The sequence below is a fragment of the Rhinopithecus bieti genome, unplaced genomic scaffold, assembly GCF_001698545.2.
Source record: "Rhinopithecus bieti isolate Rb0 unplaced genomic scaffold, ASM169854v2 scaffold_10548, whole genome shotgun sequence".
In the NCBI taxonomy this organism is placed as follows: Eukaryota; Metazoa; Chordata; class Mammalia; order Primates; family Cercopithecidae; genus Rhinopithecus; species Rhinopithecus bieti.
In genome coordinates, this window is record NW_016806834.1 from 713,546 (window position 1) to 737,514 (window position 23,969).

Sequence of the window (23,969 nt, forward strand, 5' to 3'; positions counted from 1 at the left end):
ATTCTGTTTTCATGTGTGTTATAGTTTTTTTACAATCAAAAAAGGAGGGGTTGCTGTAATCCCAGCACTTTGGGAGGCCGAGGCAGGCGGCTCACGAGGTCAGGAGATCAAGACCATCCTGGCCAACATGGTGAGACCATGTCTCTACTAAAAATACAAAAATTAGCCAGGCGTAGTGGTGGGCGCCTGTAGTCCCAGCTACTCAGGAGGCTGAGACAGGAGAATCGCTTGAACGCGGGAGGCAGAGGTTGCAGTGAGCCGAGATCACGCCACTGCACTCCAGCCTGGGTGACAGAGCAACACTCCATCTCCAAAAAAAAGGAGGGGTTAATCACAACTACTACAACCTGGGGTATTTACCGTACCTTTCTTTTAAGCGAGGGCAAAGTACTTTCACATTAATAATAACAATAGTAGCTAACATTTAATAAACTGATTATGTGCCAGACACCCTAAGCACTTTACTGACTCATTTAATCTATCTTCCTTAGCTTCACATCATCCAATGTCAAGTCTACGTGTTCATTTAATTTACCTGATATACTTGGTCTGTAGTACTGTTCTTTTTAACCCTGACTGTAACCGTTGTTCCATCTGGTAATGCTACTCTCAGCTCTACGTCAGACACACCATTGTAGTTCTGGGGGAAAAGACATAGAGACAGAATTTATGGCCCAGTATATCTTCACTCTCCCTGTAACAAGCTAGCTAGACAACAACCTAAAACGTGTAGAGAGTAAGTGAGTTCCAATGAGAACGGGAAAAAAGTCAATACATTTACAAGTCATAAAGCTGACTTCAGGGCTGCAGCAGAAGTTAACCTTTAAGATAAGCAGGAAGGAAAGAAACATGTTGAAGCCAACGTGTTCACATTTCAAAACAGGAAACTTGTGTGAAACAGTCTAGGTCAAACACAGATGAGATTTTTGATTCGCTTCCGTCTCCCCATTCAGAATCCACAAATGAGAGAAGATAACTGAAAGCAGTAGTTTTGATGTATATTCTCTGGTATTAATGGTCAGGCATACAGACTGGATCAAGAGATATAGTAAGTTTCTTTCTGAACCCTGAAATAACTAGGAGATTGTTAAAAGAAAAAATGGATACCTGAGTCTCATCCATTTTTCCTTTCAAAGTTAGCCTGATGCCCAATTTTCTTCTAGCAAAAGGTAAACAATTCTTACTCTCCTCTTACTGCTTTTGATGATTAATACACTGCTTTTGTTGATTAACACATTCCTCTAACCTTGTAATTTTTGACCTTTTAAAAAAGTACCACTTTTTAAAAAGTACTATTCATTGCCTAAAACAATCATAAGCATTGCTTTATTGTAAGCCCTTGACTATAAGAAATTTATAATCTAGTTGGGAAAACAAGGCATATACATATAAAATAAGTAGTGGATAACACACTACTATATTAGCATTAAATATTCACTCTTCTATTCAATTAATATTTATTAAGCACCTACAAAATGCTTGACGCTGTGGTAAGGAACTGGGAATATAAAGATGGTCAAGATTTAGCTCTTACCTACAGGTAGCTCACACTCTTGTAAGCTAAAAATATAAAGCGACAATCTGATTACATGTACAAAAATTAGAGAATGAGACAGCAACAACTGATCATTGAATGGAACTAGTTGCAAAAGCTTTTGGTGGAATGAAAAATTGATGAAAACTCATCAGGGATGGCTTCAAAGAGAAAGTGGACCTAGGTCTTAAAGGATAGATAAGCAGGATACATATAAAATGGAAGTAGAAAAAATAGAGTCCTTTGGAGAGCTTATGGAAATTTAACCCATAATCAATACCTTTAACTTATTTTCCCCCACAAGGAGCCAAGAGGAAAATAATCACTAAAGGAGATATTCACCTACCTCATCGGATTCTGACAGGAATTCCTGCATGATGTCACTCTCACCAATTACTCGTATTGAACACACTGTAGAAAATAAAGATAAAATCTGGCATAAGGCCTTAAAATCAAGAATATAAAGTCAAAGACATATCAAAGTTTTAAGTTTAAATCATCAATAGCAGGCAATAATGAGGCAGCACACCATGCCTGGCATACAAGATTTTAAGGCGTGATAAACATTCATCTAAATATGATCAGAACAAAGAAATAATAGAAAATATAAAGATGTAGAGCTCGCTAAAAATATTAAACATAACCAGAAAAGAGAAATAAAAGTTCAGTAAATAGGCCAGGCGCGGTGGCTCAAGCCTGTAATCCCAGCACTTTGGGAGGCCAAGACGGGCGGATCACGAGGTCAGGAGATCGAGACCATCCTGGCTAACCTGGTGAAACCCCGTCTCTACTAAAAAAAAAAATATAAAAAACTAGCCGGGCGAGGTGGCAGGCGCCTGTAGTCCCAGCTACTCGGGAGGCTGAGGCAGGAGAACGGCGTGAACCCGGGAGGCGGAGCTTGCAGTGAGCCGAGATCCAGCCACTGCACTCTAGCCCAGGCGACAGAGCGAAACTCCGTCTCAAAAAAAAAAAAAAAAAAAAAAAAGAAAAGTTCAGTAAATATAACTTTGCAGTCTTGTGTGACCTATTAACAAGCTAGAACAACAGAACATGGGGTAAAGAGGCAGTGGTAAGGGAAGATTAATCAGGAATAAACCAAATATAAAATTGAAATACTAAAGGAAAAATATTTATTTGGCCTAAAAACAGGCCAGTCAGAGAACCACGAAAATTAAAAGCCATTTTGGGAAAACTAGGGTAGGTAATTAAGAATTCACATCATTTCACCTTACTGACTTTAGCTTCAAAACAACAAACAAAATAAATAAATAAATAAATAAAAAGCTGGCTGGGGATGGGTGAGATAGGAAAGCAAGCAGGCAGGTAAGGTAGGTAGCTAATCCTCTAAATTTAAGAAAGTTAATTTCCTGACACTCTCATGAGAATGGCAAATTAAACTGGTGACTTTACTTCATTTGATTTTTAAAAATTGTACCCTTTCTCATTTCCCAAGGGCTTTGTTCAGAGAGGCCAGTCCCTGTTAGAAAAGCTAAAACAGGTAAGGAAGTTCCATTACCTTCTACGGGGAAAATGGTTTCTCTTCATGACTAAGGCTCCCTACAAAAGTTTTTAAAAGATTCAACTAGGGGCCGGGCGCGGTGGCTCAAGCCTGTAATCCCAGCACTTTGGGAGGCCGAGACGGGCGGATCACGAGGTCAGGAGATCGAGACCATCCTGGCTAATACGGTGAAACCCCGTCTCTACTTAAAATACAAAAAACTAGCCGGGCGACGAGGCGGGCGCCTGTAGTCCCAGCTACTCGGGAGGCTGAGGCAGGAGAATGGCGTAAACCCGGGAGGCGGAGCTTGCAGTGAGCTGAGATCCGGCCACTGCACTCCAGCCTGGGTGGCAAAGCAAGACTCTGTCTCAAAAAAAAAAAAAAGATTCAACTAGGTCAGTTAGTTACAAGGAAACAGAATGACTAAATATCATGTAAGACTGTTACTCTATAAACTAGTATTTTAGAGAAAAACCTACTGAACAGCTACCAAATAATGCAACTCTATAATGTAGCAAGGAAAGGTCTCTTCCCTGAGCCACAAGATGAGCTATCTTATTGAAGAGATCTGTGTCATTTCCCTGCCTTTCTACACAAATGTTTCACCATCCACATCCACAGACTCCTGATGTATCTATCATTTGGAGGCACAGAGATAACAAGTACACTTCAATACAGGGCCAGGTGCAGTGGTTCATGCCTGTAATCCCAGGACTTTGGGAGGCCAAGGTGGGCAGATCGCCTGAGGTTAGGAATTCGAGACCAGCTTGGCCAACATGGGGAAACCCCGTCTCTACTAAAAACACAAAAATTAGCCGGGCATGGTGGTGCGCTTCTGTAGTCCCAGGTACTTGGGAGGCCGAGGCAGGAGAATCGCTTGAACCTGGGAGGTAGAGGTTGCAGTGGGCCAAGATCATGCCACTGCACTCTAGCCTGGGCAACAGAGCAAGATTCTGTCTCAAAACAAAAAAAAAACAAAAAATTCAATACAGAAGTATTACTATCTACGTTTAGCCTGCTTAGAACAAGGGCACTCTAGATTACCTACAACTCAGCAAACCTATCTATGAATACCTGTAAAATGAATAAAGTTTTCAGGTAGGATACACCAGTAAGCCAAGAACCATTTAAAAAAAAAGTCTTAAATATTAAAAATGTCTTAATATTGCCCACTTAGTTCCCAAATCAATTCAGCATATTGCTGAGTCTATATGTGTTTGCTGGCAGATAATATAACCCAAAAATAAAGGTCCATGTAATCCCAGCACTTTGGGAGACAGAGGCAGATGGATCACGAGGTCAAGATATCGAGACCATCCTGGTCAACATGGTGAAACCCCATCTCCACTAAAAATATAAAAATTAGCTGGGTGTGGTGGCGTGTGCCTATAGTCCCAGCTACTCAGGAGGCTGAGGCAGGAGAATCGCTTGAACCCAGGAGGCGGAGGATGCAGTGAGCCGACATCATGCCACTGCACTCCAGCCTGGTGATAGAGCAAGACTCCGTCTAAAAAAAAAAAAAAATGTCCATTAGGCATCACCAAATGCATCAAAAACTAAACATTCATTTTTCTGTTGTTGTTAAGCATTAAACAAACCAATGAAACAGGCTACTGATCACTGTACTGGACATTTCAGTTTTGCCTTCAAAGTTCAGATCGTTCAATACTTAGTCAGAAACCTGACTTACATTCACTATTGAGTTTCCGGAAATTCAGCTATGCAGTTTAGAAGCTGCATATCTAGAACCCACGTCTACTCAATATAGTAGAGTTTGATGGTTTGGATTACCTTTTTCTAGATATTCTTCCAGTCCCCGACGTCGGGCATCTAATTGTTGTTCTGATAATGAAAATGGCCACTTCCCTGGGAGTCGGGGAAATGTAAAGTTGGCAAACTCTCTCTTCAGGTTCTGGTGTAGGATAGCAAATTCCCGGTACCGCTTAGAACACAGCTGCCTCCCTGCCATGTAAACATTATATACCTAGTGAAGGAGAAGAACAAAAGAAAACCATACTTAATACAAATTAAATCACATAATCATCTTGGCACGCTTAGATGATATTGGTTAGATGCATTCTACTATGCATTTAACAAAAACTATATTCAAGGTCACTTTAAAGTAAGACTTACTTTCGACAAACATGTATAAAGTTGTATGTATAAAAAAGGACTATCCCCTTTTCAAAAGGAGCATGATGTTCTTTTTGTGTTTTGGGGTTTTTTTGAGATGGAGTCTCACTCTGTTGCCTGGGCTGGAGTGCAGTGGCATGATCTCGGCTCACTGTAACCTCCGCCTCCTGGGTTCAAGCGATTCTCCTGCCTTAGCCTCCTGAATAGTTGGGATTACAGGCATCCGCCACCACACCTGGCTAATTTTTGTATTTTTAGTAGAGAAGGGGTTTCACCATGTTGGCCAGGCTGGTCTCGACCTCTTGACCTCAGGTGATCCACCCACCTTGAACCACCGCACCCAGTAGGAGGAGCGTGATCTTATTTTTGCTATTAGAATGACCTCTAGCATACTTTTAAATAACTTCAAAGGCAATTACCAGTTTTTAAGGGTGGATTTTACTTTTAGAAAGTTAAAAGTCATTTGAAGCCAATGTGGTAAATATAGTGAATGAATAAGCAAGCAAATCTGAAAGGAGCTGAAAACCTAGGGTTGATTATAAAGCCATGTAACTGATACTTGTGTGCGGCCTAAACTGGCTCTAAAGTTGATTCCAAAGAAAAGGCCTAAAAAATGACTTAAGCGGCCTGGGCATGGTGGCTCACGTCTGTAATCCCAGTGCACTTTGGGAGGCTGACAGGCGGGCAGATTGCTCGAGTCCAAGAGTTCGAGACCAGCCTGGGCAGCATGGCAAAACCCTGTCTCTACAAAAAAATACAAAAATGTAGCTGGGCATGGTGGCATGCGCCTGTAGTCCCAGGAGGCTAAGGTGGGAGGATTGTTTGAATCCAAGAGGCAGAGGAAGCAGTGAACCACGATCCTGCCACTACACTCCAGCCTGGACAACAGAAGGAGACACTGTCTCAAAAAAACCAAGTGATTTAAGCAACTGTGGAATTTTTGTTAGTAAACAGATAATGTGAAAAGCAAAATAAAAGCTAAGACCTTGAAAATAATTTAATTCAAGCCATATAGTCTCTGCCTCCTCTATCCCACATCCCTATATCCCTGTTTCTCTGACCCCAAAAAGTTATCATATCCAACCATGTTCATGATTCCCTTGCTTTTCTTTTTATATTTTTTTGCATTTATATATAATCCTTAAATTTTATATTTTAATTTTAAAGGTATTTTGGTTTTATAAAAATAGAGTATCAAGATGAGACTTTAAAGGATTTACTTTTTTCACTTAATATTATACTACAGTCTCATCACAACATTACATGTCTTTGTGGTATACTCTGCTGCATGCAGCATTTTGTTGTGTGAATATATCATAGTTGCTCGTTTGTTTTCAATCTGTTCTCCCACTCATGAGCACTCGGGTTGTTTCTGGATTTTAGTTACTGTGAACAATGCTGCTGTTAACATTTGTATAAATGCCTCCTGATGTACATGCAAAAGATATTCTTCTGAGTATAACCCTAAGTGAACTGCAGAGTTATATGCATATTCAGCCTCAGGAGATAATGCCAAAATGTAAGCTAAAGTGGTTGTACCAATTTATTCTCTTTCAGCAATATATAAAAAGATCCTCTTAATTTTGCCAATGGAATTGGTGTGAAAAGATTTCTTACTGTGATCCTAATTTACATTTCTCTAATTACTAATGATGTTGAATAACTCTTCATATACTTATTGACCATGTGAGTGTCATTTTTTGTAAAGTACCTACTCATGTGTTTTGCTTATCTTCATATTAAGTTTTTTTGCTTTTCTTATTGATTTATGGAGTTCTTTATATATTGACACAGTGTTTCATTTGTGTGTATTGTGAATATCTTCTTCCAGTTTGTCACTGGTCTTTTTTTCTTTTTTTTTTTTTGAGACGGAGTCTCGCTCTGTCGCCCAGGCTGGAGTGCAGTGGCACGATGTCTGCTCACTGCAAGCTCTGCCCCCAGGTTCACACCATTCTCCTGCCTCTGCCTCCCAAGTAGCTGGGACTCCAGATACCCACCACCATGACCGGCTAATTTTTTTGTATTTTTAGTAGAGACAGGGTTTCACTGTGTTAGCCAGGATGGTCTTGATCTCTTGACCTCGTGATCCGCCCGCCTTGGCCTCCCAAAGTGCTGGGATTACAGGCATGAGCCACTGCACCTGGCCTGTCATTGGTCTTTTCACTCTATTTAAGGTTTTTTAAATTCTAGAAAGAGTCCAATTTATCAATCTTTTATAACCAACACTTTTGTGTCTTAAGAAACTTTGCTATTCCCAAGATCAATAAGCTATTCACCAATATTTTGTGAATATTTTCACTAAGAGCTTTTAATTTTTTGTTTTGTCATTTAAGTCCTTAATCCATCTGGAACTTATTCCTCTATATAATATGAAGTAAAGTTCCACTGGCATTTCTTTTAAAGTCAAAATATTTAAAATCAATTTTAATCAAATTATCCCTAAATAAAAATATTCTCCATTTACAGAACAAGCTGTGGACTTCCAGGTGGTAATTAACCTCCCATTAAATACAACCAGAAAACTGGACACAATATAGGCAACAACTATTTTCAGACACTGGACAACAGGCAGCTAAGAATTGTGATCCCTGAGAAAAGGGAAGCAAACAAGATGAGCCGGTGAGCCCTAACATCATCTCAGCTTTCTGCCTAGAGGTAACTCCTAAACTGCAGCTCAGGGAGGGGTACCCAAACAGAGTTTGGCAACTTCACTGAGTTGAATAAACAGAGACTGAAGTTCAAGGAGGGCAAAGCAGCTAGAATTTGCAGGACTAAGCATGTACGAGGGAGCTAAAGCAAGACAGCTCCAGAAATCTGTATTAAGTTCCCTTGAATTTTGACTGAATAACAATCTAAAGAAAAAACTATTATAAGCCGGGAGTGGTAAATAAACAATTCCCAGAGTTCACGCAGTTTACAGAATCATTCAACTTCCCTCCAGCCAGAATAAAGAGACCTCCCTAAATCTGCATGGAATTCAGAAGGGAACTAACTCAAAAAGACCATGCTTTAGGAGCGGAGCCAAACTGGTTCTAGAGTAAAAGGTACTCTAAACTACTCAAAAGAGCTTAAAACAAAGCTAAAAGGACCAAAGTAATCTTTAGGTAGCTTAACTGTATGCCAGGAAAAAAAAAAAAATCCAACACTCTTTAAAGAAATATAACAAAATCTAGCAACCCAATAACACTGCATTCACAATATACAATATCCTATCAAAAATTACTAGACATATAAAAAAGCATGAAAATTTGACCTATGACCAGGATAAAAATTAGTCAGTAGAGACAGGCTCAGAAATTACCAACACAAAAGAATCAGTGGATAAGGACACTAAGCAGCTATTAAGAAGAGAGATTAAGAAGTGTATTAAGAAGTGGGATCTTTAAGAGGTAATGGCAAAACTCTCCACTTTGGGAGGCCGAGGCGGGCGGATCATGAGGTCAGGAGATCGAGACCATCCTGGTTAACACGGTGAAACCCCATCTCTACTAAAAATACAAAAAAAATTAGCCGGGTGTGGTTGCGGGCACCTGTAGTCCCAGCTACTCGGGAGGCTAAGGCAGGAGAATGGCGGGAACCCGGGAAGTGGAGCTTGCAGTGAGCTGAGATCCCGCCACTGCACTCCAGCCTGGGCGACAGAGCAAGACCGCGTCTCAAAAAAAAAAAAAGAGGTAATGGCAAAACTCTCATGATTAATGTCATGATTGAGGCAGTGAGACAGTGGGTTATTTATCTCAGGAGTTTGGGCCCCCTTTTCTCTCTGTCTCACATGCACTTCCTTACCTGGGAATGCCTTCCTCCATGTTATAACACAACAAAAAGGCCTTCACCAGATGTGGCCCCTTGATATTAGACTTCCCAGGCTCTAGAACTGTGAGTCAAATAATCTCTTTTCTTTATAAATTACCTACAATCTGTGTTATTCTATTACAGCAGCAAAAACAGGCTAAGACAGGCAGTAAATCCTCTCATTCAGAGTGCACAGGCAAAGATCCACTTCTTCTGGGGAAGGAGTAAAACTAAAATACTCTATACCCGTGGGGAGAGGCAGGAAACCATATTAGGCCCAGGTTCCTCCACTATTACCAAGCAGAGGTTTGCTATAGCTGAGGGAGGGACAGGAAACTCTTTCCCAAGACTAACCACAGATACAAGGCCAAGTCTGGCTAAAATAAGAAGGAAGGGCAAAAGAATTAGGACACAGAGACACAGACTCTGCCTAAGCCTAAGGGTGAACTACACAACATCTACCTCTACCATGAGTCTAAGCCCACGTAAAAAGCAAGAGCAGTCTACCAGTAGCAGAGGGGTAAGAATGCAAAGAGACAACTTCTCTGTGGTACTGGTATGCACAGGTGGCTGAAAGTCTGAGGACAAAAAAACCCTCCAGGGCCGGCTGGGCACCATAGCTTACACCTGTAATCCCAGCACTTTGGAAGGCCAAGACAGGCGGATCACGAGGTCAAGAGATCGAGACTATCCTGGCCAACATGCTGAAACCCCACTCTACTAAAATTACAAAAATTAGCTGGGCGTGGTGGTGCAGGCCTGTAGTCCCAACTACTCGAGAGAGTGAAGGAGGAGAATCACTTGAACCCGGGAGGTAGAGGTTGCAGTGAGCTGAGATTGCGCCATTGCACTCCAGCCTGGCGACAGAGCAAGACTCTGTCTAAAAAAAAAAACCCCTCCAGGCTGGGCACAGTGGCTCTTGTCTATAATCCCAGCACTTTGGGAGGCCAAGGCAGGAGGATCACTTGAGCCCAGGATTTTGAGACTAGCCTGGGCAAAATGGTGGGACTCTGTCTCCACAAAAAGTAAAAAAAAATCAGCCAGATGTGGTGATGTGTGCTTGTGGTCCCAGCTACTTGGTAGGCTCAGGCTGGAGGAATGCTTAAGCCAGGAAGTCAAGGCTGCAGAGAGCCATTATTGTGCAACTGCACTCCAGTCTGAGAGACAGAAGGAGAGTTTGTCTCAAAAAATAAATAAATAAATAAATAAATAAATAAATAAATGAATATTTTAAAACCTCCAGAACCCCAGCCCTCACTCTAAGCACAAGGCAATAGCAACCCCTTGCTAGAGAAACTTAAGGCCTATGGCACAGTAAAGGTAATGATAGCTATAACAAAATCCAAGCCCAGCTTAACTGACTAAATTCCCTAACAGAAGAACATTGCCCATTTCCAAGTTCAAACACTATTTACTTCAGTCATCTCTACTATTATTCTACATATGATGCCTAACATTCAGTTAAATATTACAGGACAAAAATGCAAAAACAAAAAAACAAACAAAAAACAGGCTGGGTGCGGTGGCTTACACCTGTAATCCCAGCACTCTGGGAGGCCGAGGTGGGTGATCACCTGAGGTCACGAGTTCAAGACCAGCCTGACCAACATGGAGAAACCCCGTCTCTACTAAAAATACAAAATTAGCCAGGCCTGGTGGCACATGCCTGTAATCCCAGCTACTTGGGAGGCTGAGGCAGGAGAATCGCTTGAACCTGGGAGGCAGCGGTTGTGGTGGGCCGAGATCGAGCCATTGTACTCCAATCTGGGCAAGAGCAAAACTCCATCTCAAAAAAAAAAAAGAGAAACCCAACATTATGGCAAGAGATAAAACAGTCTCAGAGATGACCCAGATGTTGAAATTATCAGGCAGTATATTATTAGAATAACAGTGATTAACAATGCTGAAGACCTCATGCAAAAGGAAAAGGTGGAAAACATATATGAACAGATGGAGAATTTCAGCAGGTGTGAAAATTACAAGCAAATATCAAATGGAAGTGATAGAAATAAAAGGCATGGGCTGGGCGCAGTGGCTCACGCCTGTAATCCCAGCACTTTGGGAGGTCAAGGCGGGCGGATCAGAAGGTCAGGAGTTCGAGACCAGCCTGGCCAATATGGTGAACTGCCATCTCTACTAAAAAAAAATACAAAAATTAACCAGGCGTGGTAGTGGTTGCCTATAGTCGCAGCTACTCGGGAGGCTGAGGCAGGGGAATCGCTTGAACTTCGGAGGCGGATGTTGCAGTAAGCCAAGATCACGCCACTGCACTCCAGCCTGGGCAACAGAGCAACCCTCCGTCTGAAAAAATAAAAAACAAAAGGTGTGGTATCAAAGATGAAGAGTTCCTCTAACAATATCATCAGCAGACTGGACACAACTGAGGGAAAAAATCAGCAAACTTAATGAGAGGTCAATAAAAATTATCTAAAGAGAAAAATAAGAGCTAAAATAGAATAAAACACCCAAAAGCTCTAAGACAACATCAAACAGTGCAAAACACAGGTAACTAGAACCTCCAGAAAGGCAAGAGAAAAAGAATGGGCTGAAGAAATATCTGAAAACATACTGGCTGATAGTTTTCCAAAAATACTAAAAGATATCAAACCACAGATTCCTCAAGCAGGATAAATAAGAAACAACCACCTAGACATGTAAAAATGAAACTCCGAAAACTAAAGATAAGGAGAAAACGCTGCAAGCCAGGTGCAGTGGCTCATGCCTGTAATCCCAGCACTTTGGAGTCTGAGGAAGGAGGATTGCTTAAGGCTGACAGTGTGAGAACAGCCTGGGGAACACAGCAAGACCCCATCTCTACTAAAAATTTTTAAAATTAGGTGGCCAGGTGCAGTGGCCGACGCCTATAACCCCAACATTTTGAGAGGCTGAGGTGGGCAGATCACTTGAGGCCAGAAGTTCGAGGCCAGCTTGACCAACATGGTGAAACCCTGTCTCTAGTAAAAATACAAAAATAAGCCAGTTGTCGTGGCACACACCTGTAGTCCCAGCTACTTGGGAGGCTGAGACAGGAGAATTGCTTGAACCCGGGAAGCGGAGATTGCAGTGAGCCAAGATGGTGCCACTGAACTCCAGTCTGGGCGACAGAGCAAGACGCCATCTCAAACAAATAAAATAACAAAATAAAATATAAAAGTTAGACAGGTACAGTGGCACATTCCTGTAGTTCCAGCTACTTGGAAGGCTGAGTCAGGAGGATAGCTTGAGCCCAGGAGGTCAAGGCTGCAGTGAGCTATTATTGCACCATTGCACTCCAGCCTGGATGACTGAGTGAGACCCTGTCTCTGTTTTTTAAAGAGAGTAAACTTTGAAGGTAGCCAGACAGGGTTAAAACAAGCCATAGAAAAGACCAAAAACTAAAACAAGCAGGCTTCTCATCAGAAACTATGAAAACCAGAAGACTGGAGTGATTTTTGTTTCAAATTGGGACAGGATCTTGCTCTGTCTCCCAGGCTGGAGTGGAGTTGTGTGACCAAAGCTCACTGCAGCCTCAACCTTCTGGGTTGAAGTGATCCTCCTGCCTCAGCCTCCCAAGTAACTGGGACTACAGGGATTGTGTCACCACGCCCAGCTATTTTTTCATTTTTTGCAGAGACAGAGTCTCAGTATGTTGCTCAGGGTGATCTCAAGCTCCTGGCCTCAAGCAATCTTGCTGCCTCAGCCTCCCAAAGTGCTGGGATTACAATGGAGTGATTGTTTTTTTCTTTTGGTACTTTAAAAAAGTAAGTAAATAAAAATTTAAAACATCAGCCAGGCACGGTGGCTCACGTCTGTAATCTCAGCACTTTGGGTGGCCAAGGCAGGAAGACCACAAGGTCAGGAGTTCAAGACCAGCCTGGCCAACATGGTGAAACGCCGTCTTTACTAAAAATGCAAAAATTAGCCGGGCATGGTGGCGGGCGCCTGTAATCCCAGCTACTCGGGAGGCTGAGGCAGATAATTGCTCGAACCCGGGAGGCAGAGGCTGCAGTGAGCCAAGATTGCGCCACTGCACTCCAGCCTGGGCAACAGAGCAAGACTCTATCTCAAAAAAAAAAAGGAAAAAAAGAAAAAAGAAAAGAAAGAATCCACCCAGAATTCTATACCCTGAAAAAATCTTTCAAACATAAAGGAGAAACGAAGACTTTTTCACATCAACAAAAGCTAAGAGAATTCATTGCCAAAAGACCTGCACTCTTAATGCAAGAAATATTAATGCAAGTTCTTCAAGCAGAGGGAATCTTAATGCCAGACAGAAACTAGATTTACACAAACGAATAAAGTGCATCAGAAATGGCAAATACGGGCTGCGCACAGTGGCTCACGCCTGTAATCCCAGCAGTTTGGGAGGCTGAGGTGGGCAGATCACCTGAGGTCAGGAGTTCAAAACAAGCTTAGACAACATGGAGAAACCCCATCTCTACTAAAAATACAAAATTAGCCGGGCGTGGTGGCACATGCCTGTAATCCCAGCTACTTGGGGGGCTGAGGCAGAAGAACTGCTTGAACCTTGGAGGTGGACGTTGCAGTGAGCCAAGACTGCGCAAAGGAGGGAAGGAGGGAAGGAGGGAAGGAGGGAAGGAGGGAAGGAGGGAAGGAGGGAAGGAAGGAAGGAAGGAAGGAAGGAAGGAAGGAAGGAAGGAAGGAAGGAAGGAAAGAGGGAAGGAAATGGTAAATATGTAGTCAAATACAAAATAACTCTTTTATCATGTTTAATTTCTTTAACGCCAGGTGTGGTGGCTCCTGCCTGTAATCCCAACACACTTTGGGAGGCCAAGGCTGGCAGATCACTTGAGCTCAGGAATTTGAGACCAGCCTGGGCAACATGATGAAACCCCATCTCTACAAAAATACAAAAAATGAGCTGGGTGTGGTGGTGTGCACCTGTGGTCACAGCTACTCAGGAGGCTGAGGTGGGAGATCACTTGAGCCTGGGAGGCAGAGATTGCAGGGTGCCAAGACTGCACCACTGCATTCCGGCCTGGGTGACAGAGTGAGACTCCATCTCAAAAAACAAAAACAACAAAACAAAAAACAAAAACCCCAACCCTTTAAAAGGCAATTGTTTAAAGCAAAGATAATAATGTATCATTAAGTTTATAACACATATAGAAGTCAATGTATGACAACAATAGCACAAAGGATGGCGGGGGGAAATATACTCTTGTAAGTGTCTTAAATTATATATATAGTATGTCTGTGTGTGTGTGTTTGTGTCCAGCCTGGACAACAGAGAGAAACCTTGTCTCTCACACACACACATACACACAAAAGGTATTATGCAAAGTATCTTCTATAACTACAACGGGGTAACGTTAGAAATCAATAACAGAGGGAAAGCTAGAAAATTCACAAATTTGTAGGAATTAACATCTGACGGGGGGACAAAATGGCCAATATAAATATATATTATATATTTATATATTATAAAATTATATATATTAGGTATATTTACCTATACAGTGTTACACTATATATAATATGTGTACTATGTATTATGTATATACAACTACAAATTCAAATATATAATTTGAAGGTAAATGTTCATAAATTACAGATATGTACTGTAAACCAAGAAAAAAACAAATTATACCTAATAAAACAATAGTAAAGATAAAATAGAATCATTTAAAAATACTCTATCAATCCAAAAGAAGGCAGGAAATGAGGAAAAAAATAAATAATGATGCAACATAGATAGCAAAAAACAAGACAGTAGATTTAGCCTAACTATAGCAATAATTATACTAAAGGTAAGTAGTCTAAATAAAAACATTTAGATTCCAATAAAACATTCCAAATAAAAACATTGCCAGACTGGATAAAAAAGCAAGACCCAGCTATAAGCTTTCTATAAGAAACCCAGTTTAATTATAAATATACAAATAGGTTAAATGGAAAAGATAGCAATGAAAACAATAACCAAAAGAAAGGTGACATGGCTACTAGTGGCTATATGTTAGTGGCTCATATGTTATATGAGAGAAAGACTTCAGAACAAAGAATATTACACCAGGGATAAAGAGAGACAGATACATTACAGATAGAGACTTATATAAAGAGATAAATAATGTTAAAGGGATCAATTCATCAAGATATAATATTCATTATACATAAAGAAAAACCTGACAGAACTGAAAACTCCATTTCAAGTAGTACATACACTTCATGCAGACCAACCCTTCCACTATAACAACTATAAATTCTGGACAAAATACAAAAACAATTGTCTGAGGAGTCTGAATTAAACACTACAAGCAGGCTGACTGTGGAGGGGACTCAAAACATGGAGCAATGATCTGTACAAGAGGAGGTACACTCCTGCATTTAGAGGGTTTTGCTCTGCTTGTGGGCATAAGTTACAAAATAGCACAATTTAAGTAACTAAAACTCAGATAGAACCTGACATCTTTCTGGCTCAAACATATAGGGAAAAGATTCTAGGTGACGATGGCTGCTACCAGAGTAAGTGGAGAATCTAGGACAAGAGAAAACCAGAGAAGGTGATCCCTTAATTCTAAGAATAAACACCACATGTATCTCATACTAATCCCTTCTTGGATGTATACAGATTCGAAGCAGCACAGCAAAGGCTGAAATAATTAAACTGAGATTTGAACTCTAACCCACAGAAGGTGACACAGCTTATGGCTTATTGCCAGCTAAAACAAAACATCAATACTCCTCAGATGAATATTACAGAACCCAGAGTCTACACAATGTAACATTCATAAATATCCAAGATACAATCCAAAATGACTCAATATACACAGAACCAGGAGAATACGACCCATTCTCAAAGGAAAAGACATTTAACAGAAACCAATCCCAAAATGACACAACTGTTCAGACACATAAGGAACAGACCAATGAAACAGAGCAAAAAGTTCAGAAATAGAATCACACATAGTAAATTGATTCTCCACAATGACGCCAAGATATTTCAATGGGGAAAGAATTTTCTTTTAAACACAAATTGCTGTGAAACAACTGAATATCCACATAAAAACAAAATCAAAAACAAAACCTTGACCCTGGTCGGGCGCAGTGGCGAACACCTGTAATCCCAGCACTTTGGGAGGCGAGGCGGGTGGATCACCTGAGGTCAGGAGTTTGAGACCAGCCTGGCCAACATGGCAAAACCTCATCTCTACTAAAAATACAAAAATTAGCCGGGTGTGGTGGTGCATGTCTGTAATCCCAGCTATTCAGGGGGGCTGAAGCAGGGGAATCGCTTGAACCCAGGAGGCAGAGGCTGCAGTGAGCCAATATTGCTCCACTGCACTGCAGCCTAGCTGACACTCAAAAACAAACAAACCAACCAACCCTTGACCTTTATATCACACTATACAAACAAACAAAAAAAATCCCTCAAAATGGATCACAGACCTAAACATAAGAGTAAAAACTATGGTACAGTCACTTTGGAAAACAATTTGGCAGTTCCTCAAAAGGTTAAACCTAAAGAGTTACCATGTAACCCAGCAGTTCCATTCCTAGGTATATATCCAAGAAAAATGAAAACACGTATCTACACAAAAACGTGTACACAAATGCTCATAACAGCATTATTCATAATAGTGAAAAGTGGAAGGAACCCAGATGTCCAACAATTGAAGAATGGATAAATAAAAGTGGTATATCCATATAATGGAATGTTAAAATGAAGTACTGATGTGTGCTACAACTTGAATAAGCCTCAAAAATATTATGCCAAGTGAAAGAAGCCAGTTAAAAAAAAAAAAAAAAACCATGATTAAATTTCTATGAAATGTCCAGAATATGCAAATCTATAAGACAGAGGCTAGATTAGTGCTTTCCTAGAACTGGAGGGGATGGGAGGTTTGGAAAATGATGGGTACAAGGAATGAGGTTCTTTTTGAGGTAATGAAAATGTTATAAATTTGTTTTATGCTTCAAAAGTGCTAACTTTGAGTCATAAGACATGCAAGAAGTTGAAATCAAGGTCATGTCCCAAAAGTAGACTAGATGTTGAGACCTTTTGGGAATTACCTAAAACCTTGGGAACTTGAGAAAAGGAATGAAACCACTAAGTGTACTTTTATTTATCTTTTTTTGTTTTTTGAGACGAAGTCTCACTTTGTCACCCCCGCTAGAGTGCAGTGGTGTGATCTCAGCTCACTGCAATCTCTGTAAACACACTAAAAACTAAATTAGCCAGAAGCGGTGGCTCAAGCCTGTAATCCCAGCTCCTTGGGAGGCCAAGGCTGGTGGATTACCTGAGGTCGGGAGTTTGAGCCAGCCTGAACAACATGGAGAAACCCCATCTCTACTAAAAATACAAAATTAGCTGAGCGTGCTGGCGCATGCCTGTAATCCCAACTACTCAGGAGGCTGAGGCAGGAGAATTGCTTGAACCCGGGAGGCAGAGGTAGAAGTGAGCCAAGATTGCGCTACTGCACTCCAGCCTGAGCAACAAGAGCAAAACTCCGTCTAAAAAATAAAAAAAATTGAAACATTTTTAAAAAAACTAAATTATGCACTTTAGGTGAACTTATGGTATATAAATCATATCTTAATAAAGTTCTTATGGCTGGGAGCAGTGGCTCACACCTGCAATCCCAGCACTTTGGGAGTCCGAGGCGGGCGAATCATGAGGTCAGAAGTTCAAGACCAGCCTGGCCAACACGGTGAAACCCCATTTCTACTAACAACACAAAAATTAGCTGGGTGCAGTGGTGCGTGCCTGTAGTCCCAGCTGCTGGGGAGGCTGAGGCAGGAGAACTGCTTAAACCCAGGAGGCAGAGGTTGCAGTGAGCCGAGATCACACCACTGCATTCCAGCCTGAGTGACAGAGGGAGACTCCGTCTCAAAATACATACATACATACATACATACATACATACATACATACATAAAAAATGAAAGTCCAGGCGCGGTTGCTCATGCCTGTAATCCCAGTACTTCGGGAGGCCGAGGCGGACAGATCACCTGAGGTCGGGAGTTCCAGACCAGCCTGACCAACATGGAGAAACCCTGTCTCTACTAAAATACAAAATTAGCCAGGTGTGGTGGCACATGCCTATAATCCCAGCTACTCTGGGAGGCCGAGGCAGGAGAATCACTTGAAACCAGGAGGCAGAGGCTGCAGTGAGCCAAGATCACGCCACTGCATTCCAGCCTGGGCAACAAGAGCGAAATTCCACCTCAAAATATAAAATAAAATAAAAATAAAAAATAGGCAGGGCATGGTGGCTCACACCTGTAATCCCAGCACTTAGGGAGACCGAGGCGGGTGGATCACAATGTCAGGAGATTGAGACCATCCTGGCTAACACAGTGAAACCCCGTCTCTACTAAAACTACAAAAAAATTAGCGGGGCATGGTGGCAGACACCTGTAGTCCCAGCTACTCAGGAAACTGAGGCAGGAGAATGGCGTGAACCCGGGAGGCGGAGCTTGCAGTGAGCCAAGATCACGCCACTGCACTCCAGCCTGGGCGACAGAGCGAGACTCCATCTCAAAAAATAATAATAATAAATAAATAAATAAAGTTCTTACAAAAAAAGATAGCTGAAACTATAAAACTGTAAGAAAACATAAAAGATTGGGGTCCTTGGGTTAGGCAGATTTCTTAGAACACAATTGCATTACCCATAAATTTAAAAACTGATAAACTAGACTATATCAAAATTTAAAATTTCTGTTCTTTGAAAGATACTGTTTTTAAAAACGAAAAGGCAAGTCACAAACGCAAATATTTACAAAACATCTAAGTCCTTTTACTTTTTTTTTTTGAGACGGAGTTTCACTCTTGTTGCCCAGGCTGGAGTGCATGGCACAATCTCAGCTCACTGCAAGGTCGGCCTCCCCGGTTCAAGTGATTCTTCTGCCTCAGCCTCCCGAGTAGCTGGGATTACAGGCTCCTGCCACCACGCCTGGCTTATTTTTGTATTTTTAGTAGAGACGGGGTTTCACCGTATTGGCCAGCCTGGTCTCGAGCTCCTGACCTCAGGTGATCCACCGACCTCAGGTGATCCGCCCACCTCAGCCTCCCAAAGTACTGGGATTACAGGCGTGAGCCACTGCGCCTGGTTTATCTAAGTCCTTTTTCAAGCTACTGGAAAATATATATATATATATCTGATAAAGGACTTATAGGGCCAGAATATATAAAGAACCTCTACAACAAAATAATAAGACAAACAACCTAATTTTTTTTTTTTGAGATGGAGTCTCACTCTGTCGCCCAGGCTGGAGTGCAGTGGCGCGATCTTGGCTCACTGCAAGCTCCGCCTCCCGGGTTCACGCCTTTCTCCTGCCTCAGCCTCCTGAGTAGCTGGGACTACAGGCGCCCACCACTGCGCCCGGCTAATTTTTTGTATTTCTAGTAGAGATGGGGTTTCACCGTGGTCTTGATCTCCTGACCTTGTGATCCGCCCGCCTTGGCCTCCCAAAGTGCTGGGATTACAGGTGTGAGCCACCGCGCCCGGCCACAACCTAATTTTTTAAACAGGCAAAAGAGTTAAACAGTTACTTCATCAATGAAGACACATGAATGGCCATTAAACACACAAAAAGCAGCTCATCATCATGAGTCACTAGGTAAATGCAAATTAAAACCACAGTAAGATATCACTATGTCTATGAGAATGGCTAGAATTAAAAAGACTGAAAATATCAACAGGTTATGGAAACAATGAAACTCTCCACCTTATATGAGAATGTAAAAATGGTATAGCCACTTTGGAAAACTGTTTGGCAGTTTTTTATAAGGTTAAATTTACACTCACCCTGCAATTCCACTTCTTGGTATATACTCAAGAGCAATGAAAATATATGCTTACATAAAGACCTGTACATTTAGTATTCTTTCATGGCAGCTTTAGTCATACTAGTCCAAAACTGGAAGCAACCTACATGTGCATGAACAATGAAGGGATGAACAAACTGTAGTAAATCTATATAATGGACTACTACTCAGCAATTAAAAAGGGACAAATATTTGGTATAAATAACAATGTATACCAATCTTAAGGACTATACTAACTGAACAAAGCCAGATACAAGAGAGTACACATGGTATGATTCCATTTATTTGACATTCTGGAAAACGTAAAATACGGTGACTTTAGTAAGCTGATCCGTGGTTGACAAGGGCAGTGGTAAGGGGTGAGGACTAACTGCAAAGGGCATGAGGGAACTTTTGGGGATATGAAAATGTTCTAAATCTTCATTGTGGTGGTGGTGGTTATAAGACTATGTACATTTGTCAAAACTTGTAAAAGTGTAGACTTAAGGGTGAATGTTAATATAGGTAAACTATGTTCAATAAAGTTGATTTTAAAAGTACAATTAGTGGGCTGGGCACAGTGGCTCATACCTGTAATCCCAGCACTTTGGGAGGCTGAGGCGGGCAGATTACCTGAAGTCAGGAGTTCGAGACTAACCTGCCCAACATGGTGAAACACCATTTCTACTAAAAATACAAAAGTTAGTAGGGCGTGGTGGTGTGCACCTGTAGTCCGAGCTACTTGGGAGGCTGAGGCAGGAGAATTGTTCGAACCCGAGAGGCAGAGATTGCAGTGAGCCAAGATCACACCACTGTACTCCAGGCTGGGGAACAGAGTGAGACTTTGTCTCAAAAAATAAATAAAAATAAAAATAAAGGTACAATTAGTAGTATCATTCCTTTTCTCAAGTTTCCAAGGTTTTAGGTAATTCCCAAAAGGTCTCAACTTCGAATCTGCTCTACTTTTAGGATGTGACCTTGATTTCAACTTCTTACATGCCTTATGACTCAAAGTTAGCACTTACAAAGCATAAAACTCTAAATTCTGTGTGTGGTTCTAAGACTACAGAAGTCCATGCTGAAATAAAACCTATATGCCATTATCTACAGCTAAATTACAGATGCAACCAAGCATTATTTGATCCTCTGCAACTTTTTTAGCTTCCTTGCTTTTCTTATCTCTTCACTAAAAAGAATTTACCATAAATGTTTAGTAACTCGTTCCCATGCGGAAGATAAATCTCAGTTTTAGAGACTGAAACTTTAGTCAACTGTTAAGCTTTAAACACCTGTAGTCTGTTTGCCAGTATCTAACAGAACCCACTGCATTTTCTACTAAGAATAATGAACATTTCTTATTATATCAACACTCGACAAATAATTAAAGGCAAATAAAGCATATTGCCACCAAAAGAAAAATTAAGTAGACTGAGCTATCAGTGGCAATTAGGCTTTGAAGAACAAACAAAGGCATTCAGGAAAGGGGCTAGCACACATCACTAAAAATTCAAGATGGGCTTTCCTGCATAACTACAACAGCAACAGACTGGAAATGTGTGAAACAGCTCATGGGAATTGCATTCAGGAAACTCGTGGGAAAAACCACAGTTAATCATTCACACAGGTATCTCCAAAGAAAATGAAAAAGAACATGATGTGGAAAGAAGAGTAGACATCTAAGTTCTGAAATGGGCGAGCCTCTCTATTACCCAAATATCTTGAAAGACACCATCCTTTTAAATTAATCTTGCCCTACAGCGCCACAAAATCAACAGTAAACAAGAGACTACTATTAGCAAAGAGATACGGCAACCAACAAAAGAACGAACAAAAAAGAAACTAAACAAACAAAAACTCACACATTTACAACAAACCAGAATGCAAACTTGAAACTATCTAAAAATAAAATGGAATTATACTCAAGCTGAATAGGACTCTGCCATTACTGTAGTTCACCCCCTGCAATAAATCAGGGTCAGTGTCTTTTATTTATGTGTGAACTCATCCTCCTGGCAGACAAACTGACCTAGGTTGCAATCTTTTATCTACCACTATAATAGTTTCATAATTATAAGACTAGGGGAAACAAAAGCTAGATGTTTGAGGATCGAGTTGGGCTGACACTCACCACAAACTTCTCACCATTCTGCTCCACATGTTTGTATCTGGGGACCGATATGGGCACTGCTTGCTTTTCTGTGTAATCATAAAATGATTGTCCCAACGAGTCGTCACTGGGATCTAGGTTATCTGCCTCATGAGGAGGTACAGATAACACTGTCAAGATCAATTCCTTCTCGCCTGCTCGAATCAGGTCCACCACCTGCTTGTGTGTCGCCCCCTCAACATTCACGTGGTTCCTAAGGGGAAAAAGGGAAAAAGACAATCCCATAAACCAGAAGGGTCCAAACACCTTGTATCTCCACCCTCCTGCCCCCACTCCAGTGTCACACAGTATGAACCATGAAGTCAAAAGATTAATTTGGTTCCTGAAAAGTTGTTTATGTTTTAACAGTTTCTAATGTGAAAAACTTTGTGAACTTATGGCAGGGAAAAAATGGAAAGAGGTGAGAAGACCTTCCCTTCCTCTATATTAATATCCCACACATAGCTTCAGGAAAGCACATGGAAAGAGGCTGAAGCTGAGGAGGAAACAAAGCTTTTTCAGTCAAACAGTTCAATTTCCTCATTCTACCCAAGCATGTATACAATTCAATCGAAGTGGCTTTCAACAGCCCTGCCACTTGAATTGTACTTTGTCCTTTTTAAACCTCATAGGAATTCTGTTAAAAGAACCTTCACAAAATACATTCCCTTAATTTGTAAGTAGAGACTCAAAAAGAGTTATGACTGAAGACAATTCCTTTACATTTACATCCAATTTCTCTCCATATCTCAAATCAGTCAACTTAATTTTCCTTTATGCCAAGTTTCATTACTTTGGGAGCTAAATGGTATTACTCTTCACGAATACACTAGTTTCCACTTCAATTAACCTCTTGGGATTCCATCAACTTTTTTCCTGCTCTATGCTATCTCATTTAAAGTCCTGTGTAATCAGTCCAAACTAAAAAATATACACCTATAGTTATATAGTAAGTCAGCCTACTAATTTTCCTTCCTGTTTTGCTGTGTATAAAAGGCAGAAACAAGGCAAAGTACAAGGTTTAGATGAAGTATTTTGTCAAGAAAGATGCTGAGTCTCAAAAACTCACTAAGCAAACCAAACTACCTTCCAGAATGCTGATCCAGGCTGCTCTCTCAGCAAAAACCACTGGGCAGCTGGCCTGGAGGTTCCGTCCCATGGCTATCCCAAGAGAGGTAGGAAACACACACCTCACCTCTAATCAACTTAACATTTAAAGCTTATATACCCTTTAGAGTTAAATTCTTTTTCAGTCCTGTTCCAAACCATTAGGGATTTTCCTTCCTGAAAAATGATACTAAGTTTAATAACAAGTCTTCCCTAAACTTTTCAGTCACTGAAATTGTCTCTGTCAGAGTTTGGTATCTGAAATATCCATTTATATGAACAGAAGAGTCAGGAGATCCCCCAGCTAGTCTCCTGGGATTTAATTTAGGGTTTAACAATCTAGCCAGTAAATTCAGCACTCCTGACATTTCACATCCTACAAGTCTAATTTACATACAAAAAAAAAATCAGTAATTTTACAATAAGCTGGCTATAGAAAAAAACAAAGAGCCCCTTTCACTGATGAAAACTTGGGCTTTTTATTCATTCAGTCAGACTTGTAATCAAAAAACATGATCAACTTTGATGAACATACACCAGCATGGTAAAATGGAAAGAAAATGGGCTTTGGAGCTAGTTACAGGAGCTAATTTAAATCCTGATCCTGCCTATTAGTACCAGAATTGGTCTTGACTGAGTTTTTAACCTTTCTTAGCCTTGCTTTCCACATCTGTAAATGGAGACAATAATAAGTTCCTAACAGTGTTGCTGTGAAGATTAATGCAATAAAACATGTAGAACAATTCCTAAACATTTATATCAGAAGGTTTAAGAAGTAAAGAGGTACTATATACATATATATATATATTTTTTTTTTTCATTAAAGAAGAAATGGAAATCTTAAGTTAGGAACTGGCAAAAGATTTTATCTAAGTATTTGGACTTACTAGTTCAGAGAAAATGATTTGATGGTAGAAGAAAAAACTGAAAAAGCAAGTTTAGAAATCATCAATCTCACATATCCCTAGGAACCTTAGCTAACTCATGAATATACTTTTTTTTTTTTTTTTTT

General features: G+C 40.7%; 1 protein-coding gene across 7 annotated transcripts in view; it reads right to left on the reverse strand.

Annotated features, from left to right (window-relative positions):
- The window catches only part of SNX27 (sorting nexin 27), an 89,126-nt gene that overhangs the window by 37,926 nt on the left and 27,231 nt on the right, over positions 1–23,969 (reverse strand). For 5 of the 7 annotated variants that reach the window (XM_017877664.1, XM_017877657.1, XM_017877659.1 and 2 more), the window contains exons 2-5: positions 21,833–22,064; positions 4,824–5,016; positions 1,881–1,945; positions 536–640 (exon numbers count right to left, since the gene is read on the reverse strand). In XM_017877664.1, coding sequence (XP_017733153.1) covers positions 536–640; positions 1,881–1,945; positions 4,824–5,001 — 348 coding nt within the window. In that variant the 5' untranslated portion in view covers positions 5,002–5,016; positions 21,833–22,064. The remainder of the gene's footprint in view (positions 1–535; positions 641–1,880; positions 1,946–4,823; positions 5,017–21,832; positions 22,065–23,969) is intronic. The other 2 variants (XM_017877660.1, XM_017877661.1) reach the window with 2 other exon arrangements.